We start from the raw sequence: 13,490 nt of genomic DNA, 5'->3' as shown, positions 1-13,490 counted from the left end.
GATTGCAACCAGTCGTCCTGTCCCTGCAGCTGAAAAACACCCCCACAGTATGATGCTGCCACCACCATGCTTCACTGTTGGGACTGTATTGGACAGGTGATGAGCAGTGCCTGGTTTTCTCCACACATACCGCTTAGAATTAAGACCAAAAAGTTCTATCTTGGTCTCATCAGACCAGAGAATCTTATTTCTCACCATCTTGGCAAACTCCATGTGGGCTTTCATGTGTCTTGCACTGAGGAGAGGCTTGGTTGACTTTCTACAACTTTCTCCCATCTCCCGACTGCATCTCTGGAGCTCAGCCACAGTGATCTTTGGGTTCTTCTTTACCTCTCACCAAGGCTCTTCTCCCCCAATAGCTCAGTTTGGCTCAGTTTCAAATGAAGGTGTAGAACCATCTCAAGGATCATCAGAAGAAATGGACAGCACCTGAGTTAAATATGCTGTATGAGTGTCACAGCAAAGGGTCTGAATACTTAGGACCATGTGATATTTCAGTTTTTCATTTTTAATAAATCTGCAAAAATGTCAAAAATTCTGTGTTTTTCTGTCAATATGGGGTGCTGTGTGTACATTAATGAGTGGAAAAAAATGAACTTAAATGATTTTAGCAAATGGTTGCAATATAACAAAGAGTGAAAAATTTAAGAGGGTCTGAATACTTTCTGTACCCACTGTATATTTAACAGTACACAAGCAAGTATAATATAGCTTTTATACAGTAGAAAAATTTCATAAACAGGCAATTAATAACTCAATCAAAATATATTATATTATAAAGTGCTGTCAATTGATTAAAAAACGAACTAATAAATCGCACATTTTTATAATATTATTACAATTTAATTTTTAAATTAAAAATTAGATTAAGTAAATATTATTTATAATAACTAATAATATAATAATAATAACTTAATAATAGAAAAATATATATATAGAAGTTATAAAATGTATTTATGTCTAATTGCAATGGCACACAGACCTCCACTCTGTAATCATGAGAGCGCACCTGGGGTTTGCTGTGCTCGCATGACTACAGATTGGAGGTCAGTGAATCTGCACTGTTAGACTGCAGTGACTCTGACCTCCATCCAGTGTGAAAATAACAGGTCACTTTAGATGCTGCTCGGAGGCAGATGAAATCAACGGAGCAGTAGATTGCTTGGAATTCAGCCAGAGTCATGCTGGAAACCTCCCTGCATTGCAGCGGATAAGATATCTCTCAATTCACAGGAAGAAAATGGCTTTTCTCTTTATGCAGAAGCATTGAAATGCGACTGGACACATTGGTTTTCAGATCTATCTTTTTTCACCAGGTTGTTCCCACATGCAGGGATACTTTTGAAGTGTAAGTGTTAGATAACTGGGAAAGCAATAATGGCCTTGTACCTTTCAGGATAGGGGAGAGCCAATAATCAGCACAGCTCTTGTTCGTTCTGCGGGAATTCATTGGCTTCTCTCTAGTCCAGAAATCAAGGGAGCTTAATTCGTTCTGTACTTGTGGATTCTCCACAATTTCCTTATTATTTATTCCAGTTCTCTTCCAGACATCTATAGCTTATTATTTGTAATTTCCCAGCAGTCCTGAATTCTTATAGCCTATCTTCATTTCAAGGAATATTCCTTAAAGGATTAGTTCACTTTCAAATGAAAATCACCCCAAGATTTACTCATCCTCAAGCCATCCAAGGAGTATATGAGATTCTTCTTTCTGATGAACACAATCGCAGATATATTAATAAATATCCAGACGCATCCAAGCTTTATAATGGCAGTGAGCGATACCAATATACCAGTATGAGCTGAAGAAAGTGCTTCCATCCACATCCATCATAAACGTTTTCCACATATGATAAAGTCCTTCTGAAGGGAAGCGATGCTTTTGTGTAAAAAAAAATTATCCATATTTAACAAGTTATAAAGTACAATGTCTAGCTTCTGCCAGACCGCCTTCTGTATTCAACTTGCGAAGAATGTGTACGAAGAAAACTCTTGCAGTTCACAAAGCTTATGCTACGTCCTACACCTTCCCTATTCAATTTACGGAAAAAGCATATCTGACGCCGCCAGTTTACACTTTCTTTGTGAGTTGAATAAGATATTTTACTTCATAACTTGGTAAATATGGATATTTTTCTTACACAAATGTATCGCTTCACTTCAGAAGGCCTTTATTAACCCCACGGAGCCGTGTGGAGTACACATTTGTGATGGATGGATGTGGATGGAAGCACTTTCTTCAGCTCATACTCGTTGATAACGCTCACTGCCATTATAAAGCTCGGATGCATCAGGATATTTTTTAATATATCTCAGATTGTGTTCATAAGAAAGAAGAAAGTCATATACACCTAGGATGGCTTGAGGGTGAATTTGAAGTAAATTTGAAAGTGAACTAATCCTTTAAATACAAGTTAAGTTCTATTGACAGTATTTCATTTCAAAAATAAAAACTTCACATACATTCAAATAATTTGGTGTAGAAACAGTTTTCACTCAGAAATTGCAAGTAAACTCAATTAATTACAATGAAATGGCAAGTAACACATAGAAAGGCTGAAGTAGAATGTTCTTGTAAAATGTATAATCTTTGTTTTATTTACATCTTCAAAAATGGTTTTACAGTGTAGCCATCCATTGTAAGTACATTATTGTAAACACAATTTTTGCCGTTCTGTGGTAGTAAACATTTTTCCACAAATTCTGTCACCTAGTTCACATTGTGTGTTAAACATACTGAGTATTTCTACTGCTACTTGACATAATGTTTGTGATGAGCTGCACAACTCCGTTGAACATCTTGAACATCAACTTTTTGCTGGTTAAAAATTAAATGTCATTTTATTTTGCTGCCTACTAAGTTTCTAGCCGATAAAAATTAGCATTCTGAGGGAGAAAGCATTTGTAAATGTATTGCTGCAGTAGATGGTGCATCATATCATAAACAAGATGAATGACTATAAATCCATGAATCAAACCCACTTGGAATGCCCACAAGATTTGACACAATTTTCCACACATCATTTTTGTGATTTATGTCCCTGTATGTAGGCAGAGAAAAATCATTGAGAAGAGGAAAATTGCTCACAGTTGCTATTAACTTCATTTTGCACACACTCAGTATCTGACAGTTGCTGCAACTTTGTGCTGCAGTGGCTGACTGATCATTTACATAAAGTTGAGCTTGAGTTTGTCACATAGCTAAAAAATCCCACATCATCAAGAGTCACTTTCGTTTTTGTCACCTTGAATCACCAACACTAACAACAGGTTGTGAATGTCTCTTCTACACTACAAACAAGCAAAATGTGCAGTTGTATTGCAAAGAGTTATTGCTTTAGCAGTTAGTCCTTGCATGAATGTGCTGTAACTACTGTAGTATTTTCATTTATGTATTTGCAGAACTTTTTCCAAAATGAATTACAGTGAATTTATCATAGTTTATGCATTATGGCATTGCACCATTCTCAAACAGGAACACCAAGATCAACTTTATGTGAGCAAAACATGATTCTTCCTTGACAATCATTTAAAATTAGAAACATCTAAACCCTTTTAAAAGTGTTTCAGTAAAACGAACTTCTTCCATAAATTATTTATCCTACTGTTAGTAATGTGCTCATAGCACAAAAAACATCCTCAAGACTGTTTAAACTTTTTCCTATAAAGTGTGAAATCCTTTCAGCTCTTTAACCAATAAACTTTGCCTTTCTTTGCCAACATTCCTTTTACGTTTAACACACTTAAAAGTAAAACTGTAGAAGTCTTCTATTGGCCTGAGAGGTTGACATAAGAAGCTGTAAAACAGCAGAAAGCAGGAGAAATTATGATGATAAAAAATTAGCACTTTGTCCTGTACTTCGTCTGACCAATGCAAATAAGTGTTATTATACCACAGAAAAAGAAATGGGAAATTACAATGGAATCTTGTTTCCTCTATGGAATAAAAAGTAAAAAAAGGCAATTGTGACTTTTCATCTCACAATTCTGATTTTTTTTTTTCTCTAGCAATTCTGCTTTTATATCTTACTCTTAATTTTGATAAAAAGTCACAATTACCTTTTATAATTTTTTTTATTTTTATTCTGTGGCAGAAACAAGCTTCCATAAATTACAGCATTGCCCAGTGACGTTAAAAACCTTGAGATGGAGACATTCTCTTATATCTCTTATATAACTCTTGAAAATAGTAAAAAAAAATATATATATATATATATATATATATATATATATAATATATATAATAAAAACTACATGAATAAATTATTAAAAAACTAAAAAAAAAACAATATGTTTGCTCTCTTGAAGCTACACACACACATTGCTGTTAAGAATCCTTAGATCCTTCACTGCTAAGACCATCAGTGTAAGTCCTCAAAGAAGTAGGTATATGTGATATCCGTATCTGCCAGGCAAAGTGAATCAATACACATGAATAATTTGTGTTCATTTGAGAAGGGGAAGAGAAGAGAGTGTCAGTGTAAGTAACACTGCATTATACAAACCTGGTTCATGTTAATTTTGCTGATGACATTGCATAATTTTATAGTCCAAGTACTCATTATGATATAACCTCCATTAAACATCTGAAACATCACCCTGAAGTGATCAGACATGCTAGTAACTGTGTGTGGATTAATTTAGATATAGCTTGGGGACAAATTTTGCTCCAGAATTTAGCTAAAAACTAGGCTAATATAATATAATATAATATAACATAATATAACATAATATTTTTTATTAGGTTTAGCTAAATCCAAATTTGTTCCCAAACTACAAACCCGATTCCAAAAAAGTTGGGACACTGTACAAATTGTGAATAAAAACAGAATGCAATGATGTGGAAGTTTCAAATGTCAGTATTTTATTCATAATACAACATAGATGACATATCAAATGTTTAAACTGAGAAAATGTATCATTTTAAAAATAAGTTAATTTTAAATTTCATGGCATCAACACATTTCAAAAAAGTTGGGACAAGGCCATGTTTGCCACTATGTGGCATCCCCTCTTCTTTTTATAACAATCTGCAAACGTCTGGGGACTGAGGAGACAAGTTGCTCAAGTTTAGGAATAGGAATGTTGTCCCATTCTTGTCTAATACAAGCTTCTAGTTGCTCAACTGTCTTAGGTCTTCTTTGTCACATCTTCCTCTTTATGATGCGCCAAATGTTTTTTATGGGTGAAAGATCTGGACTGCAGGCTGGCCATTTCAGTACCCGGATCCTTCTTCTACACAGCCATGATGTTGTAATTGATGCAGTATGTGGTCTGGCATTGTCATGTTGGAAAATGCAAGGTCTTCCCTGAAAGAGATGACGTCTGGATGGGAGCATATGTTGTTCTAGAACTTGGATATACCTTTCAGCATTGATGGTGCCTTTCCAGATGCAGCAGCTGCATCCAAGCCTTACATCACCAAGTGCAATGCAAAGCGTCAGATGCAGTGGTGTAAAGCACGCTGCCACTGGACTCTAGAGCAGTGGAGATGTGTTCTCTGGAGTGACGAATCACACTTCTCTGTCTGGCAATCCGATGGACGAGTTTGGGTTTGGCGGTTGGCGGAGAACGGTACTTGCCTGACTGACTTTCATGCTCCCAACTTTGTGGGAACGGTTTGGGCATGGCCCCTTCCTGTTCCAACATGACTGCGCATCAGTGCACAAAGCAAGGTCCATAAAAACATGGATGAGCGAGTTTGGTGTGGAGGAACTTGACTGGCCTGCACAGAGTCCTGACCTCAACCTGATAGAACCCCTTTGGGATGAATTAGAGCGGAGACTGTGAGCCAGGCCATCTCGCCAACATCACTGCCTGACCTCACAAATGCGCTTCTAGAAGAATTCCCATAAAAACACTCCTAAACCTTGTTGAAAGCCTTCCCAGAAGAGTTGAAGTATAGCTGCGAAGGGTGGGCCAACTCCATATTAAACCCTACGGATTAAGAAGGGGATGTCATTAAAGTTCATGTGCACGTAAAGGCAGGCGCCCCAAAACTTTTGGCAATATAGTGTATATACATATATATAATACGTTTTCTAGAATTGCAAAACTGGTGTTAGAGTTTAGTTTAATCTTTAGTGATTATAATTAGATATAGATCTATATTATGCCCTCATTAGTTCAACTAAGTGAGCATGTGTATGTTAATGTGTGATTTTGCATGCTGTCCCAAAGCTGAAGTGAAAGGAAAAATAAAATAATAAAAATATCTTAGACCACCTTTGAAAAGAAGTCTGTATCATACAGAGAAATATTTATTTATTTATTTTTTTTGGCTGATGGCGAATTGAATATCACATGCATGCACGCTGAAACGCCCCAGGCTTTATTCCAAATCTGTTCCGCTAATGGGACTTAAATCAAATCTTGTTTGCCTTCTATTTGTAACTGCTCTAAATCTTCATGACTGGTGGCTCTTGAACATTTTTTGCTGGTTATGCTAACAATGACTGGTTTTGAAGGTATTTATTCAGTGTGACTCCCATGGGTTGCAGCAATGTTTTCGTGGGTTATGAATCTCGATCAGAGAAAGTAGGTGCTTTTTTTTATTTCAGTCAGACATGCTGGCCTATATTTTGTATTGGGCCAACAAGAGCAGTGGGCAGCCACATGTGACAGGTGCTTTACAGGCATTTTTAGTGTCTGAATGCTTGTGGCTGTTATGAATACCATCTTTTCTGTATCCTTAACTTATGTTCACATGATATCCATATACTGCCACTAAACCAAAGTTTGGGGTTGGAATAAATGTGTTTGTAAGAAAAAAAATATACCATATAGTAAAATATTATTACAGTTTAAAATTTCTGTTTTCTGTTTTTATTCCAGAGGCAAAGCTGAATTTTCAGCATCATTACTCCAGTCTTGAATGTCACATGATCCTTCAGAAATCATTACTAACACTTTACTTAAAGCCTTTATGTAAAATGCATTATAAAGGTATTCATAATGTACACTTTAATGCATTAAATCTAGAATATATGCAGATTCCTTTTTACTGTTACAACCACCGGTTCCTGCACTACACTTCCCAGCATCCCCTCTGCCCTGCATCTGCACATCATCATCATCACACGCACCTGAGGACAATCATCATCATTAGCACTCATTGGGACTTGTATATATTCACTCACCCTTCACTCTTGTGTTTGTCGGTTATACGTTGTATGTTAGTGTGTATATCTCCTGTGTTCCTGTATGCTCCTTTGGATTATCTAGTAAAGTTGGACTTTGATCCTATTCTCCTTGTTGTGCGTGTTCCTACACACCAGAGAACGTAACAGAATAACCGACCGCCCTAAATGGATGAATGGGCTAAATTCATCACCTTGGCTCAGGAGAGCCATGACTTTTTTGTTTTTTCTTCACGTTTTTTCCTTTTTGCCGTCAACAGTCAGCTGGAGGATGAGGAATTGAGGAAGTTATACCGGATCGGGGTGAGCTACAATGGACCTTGTGTGCTGCCTGATACCACCGGCTTGAACTGGAGGGAGGCCATGCTGAAATGCGTGGAGTTCAAGCGGCCCCGATCCGGAAACCCCCTGTACCCAGTTCCCAACCAGAGACCCACCGCCGATGGAAACGACGACCCCGCCGTGACGTCAGAGCCCACGCCAGGAGGAGCGACCGAGCCTGACATCACCTCGGAGCCTGAGGTATTTCCAACTGAGGAGAAGTTCGAGTCAGGGGTCCCTGTCAGCGACGAGGGAGTAGGTGTTGAGGACGTCAAGCTGGAGAAAAGCCCCGCCCACCCGCCCGTCACTGAGAGTGAGTCCACCGACAACAATACTACTTCTCCGCTGTTTGAAAACTCTCTACTGGACTTATCTATTCCTACCGGCTTCTCTCTGCCACATCCTCTACTGGAATCTCCATCTCTGCCATCTTCCCTGACCACAACCAAGTCTGCTGTTCTTCCCGAGCTGTCTCCCATCAGTCCCGCTACACCACCATCACCTCCTCTCAGTGACGTGGTGACACCGCGGGACCACGGTGAGCCATCTCCTCCGAGGCCTGAAGTTCCCGTGGCTCCGCCTCCAACATCTGTTCCCGTCTCTCTTCCTCAACCCATCGACCTGACTCCTTCACCTACGCTCCTCCCTCCCTCGTCGTCTGCTGGGACCTTCGAGCCATCGGCTTCGCGGAGCTGCCTCGGACCGTCAACTGCACCTGGGTCGGACGTGTCACCGCCTATGCAACGGACTTACGGGCCGTCCGTTACTCTCCGGCCCTCCACCCCTACTGCTCCAGCTAGCTCCGCCCTCCCTCAGGCTCCGTCTCCGCCCTCGGTCGCTCCAGCTACACCTCAGCCCTCAGGATCCCTGCATCCTCCTCGGATGGTCGTCGCTGTGGCTCCGTCGCGGTCGCCTGGGTCGTCGTCATCGAGCCGCTCCATCTGTCGTCCATTTGCGCCGTGGGTTCCTCCTCCATCGCCGTGGCAGCCTTCGTTCGTCCCCAAGGTGGTGCTGATGCCTTCACCACCATGGCTCCTCCCTTCAGCGCCACCGCCGCCGATGTACAGCATCCTGGTTGGGGACTGGGCCTCCATCAGGCTCATCCTCCAGCCGTCCATCTCCTGAACCCCCTCCGGCCTGCCCCCTTAGATGTTCCTCTACGGCGCGAGGACGCGCCTTGCCGGAGGGGGGCGGTACTGTTACAACCACCGGTTCCTGCACTACACTTCCCAGCATCCCCTCTGCCCTGCACCTGCACATCATCATCATCATCACATGCACCTGAGGACAATCATCATCATTAGCACTCATTGGGACTTGTATATATTCACTCACCCTTCACTCTTGTGTTTGTCGGTTATACGTTGTATGTTAGTGTGTGTATATCTCCTGTGTTCCTGTATGCTCCTTTGGATTATCTAGTAAAGTTGGACTTTGATCGTATTCTCCTTGTCGTGCGTGTTCCTACACACCAGAGAACGTAACAGTTACATCTGAAATTGGTTGTCATGTGCTTTAATGCATTATAATTTCTAAAGGTGTCAAATGAATAGATGAGTGTTCTAATGCATTACATTTAATCACAAGAAAAAAAAAAAAAGAAAAATATATATTAAATAAAGTGTTACCAAAACGTTAACTCAAAAACAATTGTTAAAAAAACAACAATTTTTCTTTAAAAGGTCTTTCTCAGGCCAAAGACTGTAGATATGGATCATCTCTCCATTAGAATGGAGTGGATGATACTGTGGTGCTGCATTGTTAGTGATTCAGTAATATAAAGGAAGTAGCTCTTCCTGTTCCTGCTAAAACAGCTGTATGGTTTTAATAGCAGGTATTATCTGCACTGTGTGTGGTAGCATTGAGCTTTTATACATCAGCTTGGCTCAAGCCCAGCACATTACACTTTAATCATATTGTGTGTGTGTCTGTGTCTATGCGGCTGATTGTATTCATAGTCACATAGACTGTCTCAACCATGCTTATTATTCCCTCTATCCATGAGAACTGATGGTGTCACGCTGTAAAATCTGCACCCGCCATCAATCACAGCACATCTTTTACTCCCGTCACAATCAACTTAATTTTTAAATTTAATTAAATATACAGTAAAACATGTATAGTGCTGCTTAGTTTTGGTGGCAGTGTTCTCTTTGTATTCATGTTGAATTCACATGGTTTTGAATACTTTGATACCATTAAATTCTTTAATGGTATCAAAGTATTCAAAACCATGTGACTGTCAAAAGATTTTAAATATATTTAAGATAAAAAGCCTTGAGAAGGCAGTATTATGCCCTTTTACAAAGTCTTGATTTTGTTTTTGTGTTCTACTAGAATAGGTTTTCATGCTTGAATGTTCAAAAAACACATTATAGAGGTGTTTTAGCACCTCTCTTCCCAGTCTGTCAGTAACTCTCTGTTTAGTTCCTTTCTCTATGAAGGTAAAAAAAAAAAAAGGTCAAATTATCTAATATTTTAGACACTGATCTTGACACAGTCATGAAGGTCTGCAGATGCTTATGGTATTGTTTCCTGTTGATATGGCATTGTTTCCAGAAAAACAGATGTTGTTTGGCTGTTCTGTTCTTAATGCTTGTCAATGAGAGAATGTTCCAGTGACAGTTACGAGACAGTCTGTGATTTTCTTGTGTCTTGTTGCAGGGAGCTGAACTTCCGTAACTTCACTCTGATCCAGCTGAATGAGGAGTTTTCTCGGGGTCGAGGGCTGGATGTGGGCGCTCGTGCCTGGAAGGGAGGCAATGTCCTGCTCTTCTTCTGTGACGTGGACATCTTCTTCACCGCCGACTTCCTGAACACATGCCGTCTTAATGCCCAGCCCGGTGAGAGAAAAGAGGAACCACTACATATATGCACACTATATATATATATATACACACACACAGTATATACACGGATCAGGCATAACATTATGACCACTGACAGGTGAAGAGAATAACACTGATTATCTCTTCATCATGGCACCTGTTAGGGTGGGATATATTAGGCAGCAAGTGAAAATGTTGTCCTCAAAGTTGATGTGTTAGAAGCAAGAAAGTGGGCAAGTGTAAGGATTTGAGCAAGAGCCAAATTGTGATGGCTAGACGAATGGGTCAGAGCATCTCCAAAACTGCAGCTCTTGTGGGGTGTTCCCGGTTTGCAGTGGTCAATATCTATCAAAAGTGGTCCAAGGAAGGAGCAGTGGTGAACCGGCAAGAGGGTCATGGCTCATTGATGCACGTGGAGAGCAAAGGTTGGCCCGTGTAGTCCGATCCAACAGATGAGCTACTGTAGCTCAAATTGCTCAAGAAGTTAATGCTGGTTCTGATAGAAAGGTCTCAGAATACACAGTGCATCACAGTTTGTTGCGTATGGGGCTGCATAGCCGTAGACCAGCCAGGGTGTCCATGCTTGACTACATGTCTACCACCGAAAGTGCCAACAGTGGGCACGTGAGCATCAGAACTGGACCACGGAGCAATCGAAGAAGTGGATCACGTGGATGGCCGGGTGCGTGTGTGTCGCTTCCCTGGGGAACACATGGCACCAGGATGCTCTATGGGAAGAAGGCAAGCTGGCGGAGGCAGTGTGATGCTTTGGGCAATGTTTTGCTAGGAAACCTTGTGTCCTGCCATCCATGTGGATGTTACTTTGACACGTACCACCTACCTAAGCATTGTTGCAGACCATGTACACCCTTTCAAGGAAACGGTATTCCCTGGTGGCTGTGGCCTCTTCCAGCAGGATAATGTGCCCTGGAACAAAGCAAAAATGGTTCAGGAATGATTTGAGGAGCACAACAACGAGTTTGGCCTCCAAAGTCCCCAGATCTCAATCCAAGGATCTGCTGCTAACATCTTGGTGCCAGATGCCACAGCACACCTTCAGGGTCTAGTGGAGTTCATGCCTCGATGGGTCAGGGCTGTTTTGGCAGCAAAAGGGGGACCAACACAATATTAGGAAGGTGGTCATAATGTTATGTGTAATGTGGTCATATATGTGTATATATATAGCAGCCCAAAAAGTATTTGTACACTTAAAAATGGCCAACATTGATAATTATAAGAAATGTTTCTTGAGCATCAAATCAGCATATTAGAATGATTTCGGAAGGATCATGTGACACTGAAGACTGGAGTAATGATGCTGAAAATTCGGCTTTGCATCACAGGAATAAATTATTAACCCCAATTATTAACCCCAAACTTTTGACTGGTAGTGTAAATACATTTATATTGTTTCTGAGACTATATAAGAGAGCGGATGACCATCTAATAAAGTGCTTAAGTGAGGAATATATGCTGTGTTTGTGTCATAGCCAGCTGTGTGATGGCATTGTCTTACTCTGTTTTAGGAAAGAAAGTGTTTTACCCTGTTCTCTTCAGCCAGTACAACCCAGCTGTAATCTACGGCAGCCATGATCACATCCCCCCTGTGGAACAGCAGCTGGTAATGCAACTCATTTCATGAGGAGATTAAAATGCTTCATCAAGTTTGATGTGATTAATTGCCGCATTGTGATGGAACACACAATCATCACGGTCGTTTGGCATTGATATTCTGAGCGTGTAGATAATAAAGAGCTTGATTAAATGTAGTGATAATGCGGAAAGCTGACATGAGGCTACGGGCCAAAATTAAATTTTGCCACACCCACCAATGCTGATTGAATTGAGAAAATCTATTGGCCCAAATATTTCTAACTGGCCATGACTTTATATTTTGCAATATTTATATTAATAAAATTTGCTCTTATTAGAGTGATATTATTTAGCTATTACCATGCATATTAGGGACAAACAGGACAAAACATATATAAGTTAGTCTCCGTCTCTCTTAACTGCATTTGTTGCTTTTTTTTTTTTAAATTAAAAAATAAATAATAATAATAATAATAATCAAGAAGACCCTTCATGAATTGTTCCTGATATAGTTGTTTTGGTGGGTTAATGGAAGAACAATTGCACATTTGTGTTGCCACATATCTGGAGGAAAAAATCATAATGGGATGGGAAATTTTCCACTGAGGAATTTTTTTTTTTTTTTTACTGTACTAAAGCATAAAAATACCATAATATGTTTGCAGAGATTTAGGAAACATGTTTGCTTCTTCGAAAAACAATGCTACCACCTTGGACCATTCTGGGAGGTGGAGAAAACAGCATATTGCAGCCATGAAAGCCAGCAAAAGAACTGACTGAAAACTCGACTACAATCGAGGCGTTTCAGGGAGTTCAGAAACAGTGCTTAGTCATAGAGAGAATAATTCCCTTTGGAGTGACTTTGTGCTTTGTAACTTTGCAGACTTTTTCCATGATCAAACAGCAACATCCCGCCCACTGCCAGTTTACCCAGTAGTATTTCCACACCCAGGGTTGCCAGTTGGTGGAAAACACGGCGTATTGCAGCCATAAAAGCAAGCAAACTAACTGGGTCAGAGATTGCAGATTCTACCCTTGCTAAAAAGCTTTGTCGTCCATCTAAAAAGATCCATGACCAGAGGCATATTAAAATGCGGATAAATATTGGAGATGCGTCTGAGAGATGGCTTGTCACACTCTATTGTCAATTGCGATTGTTTCTTTTGTGTCCTCAATCTGGCGACTCACATGAGCGTCAAGTCTAAAGAGGGTGGAGGAAACAAGTCTGCAATATTTTGAATTTGGGCTGCAGTACCCATTTCAAGCACTAGCTATCAATATTACATACTACACCTTTAACAATAATAACACTTGTTGAAATTCTTGCGTCACATCACCATAATTCTTTGTGTTTGTTATGTAGTTACTGGCAACTGGCAGTTACTCACCAGATAATTTTTTTCACAAATTTAGCACTTGGCAAGTGTTAATATTGGACCGTGAATGAGACATAAGACAGCAAACAGTAGTAGACAACTATATAGCCATATTAGTGTTTATACTCATCAGGAATCATTCTTTTACAGATCATTAAGAAAGACACTGGCTTTTGGAGGGACTTTGGCTTTGGAATGACCTGTCAATACAGATCCGATTTCATCAATATAGG

The 13,490-nt window shown here is 40.0% G+C and overlaps 1 protein-coding gene across 1 annotated transcript in view; it reads left to right on the top strand.

The window, feature by feature from the left end:
- csgalnact1a (chondroitin sulfate N-acetylgalactosaminyltransferase 1a) overlaps nt 1-13,490 on the top strand; it is a 42,474-nt gene that overhangs the window by 23,974 nt on the left and 5,010 nt on the right. The window contains exons 5-7 of the mRNA XM_067398169.1: nt 10,125-10,303; nt 11,815-11,909; nt 13,408-13,489. Of these exons, the coding sequence (XP_067254270.1) occupies nt 10,125-10,303; nt 11,815-11,909; nt 13,408-13,489 (356 nt within the window). The remainder of the gene's footprint in view (nt 1-10,124; nt 10,304-11,814; nt 11,910-13,407; nt 13,490) is intronic.

This window comes from Chanodichthys erythropterus, chromosome 10, assembly GCF_024489055.1.
Source record: "Chanodichthys erythropterus isolate Z2021 chromosome 10, ASM2448905v1, whole genome shotgun sequence".
Lineage (NCBI taxonomy): Eukaryota > Metazoa > Chordata > Actinopteri > Cypriniformes > Xenocyprididae > Chanodichthys > Chanodichthys erythropterus.
The sequence above is the reverse complement of the archived record's forward strand: the minus strand, read 5'-3'. Positions and strand labels throughout refer to the sequence as shown.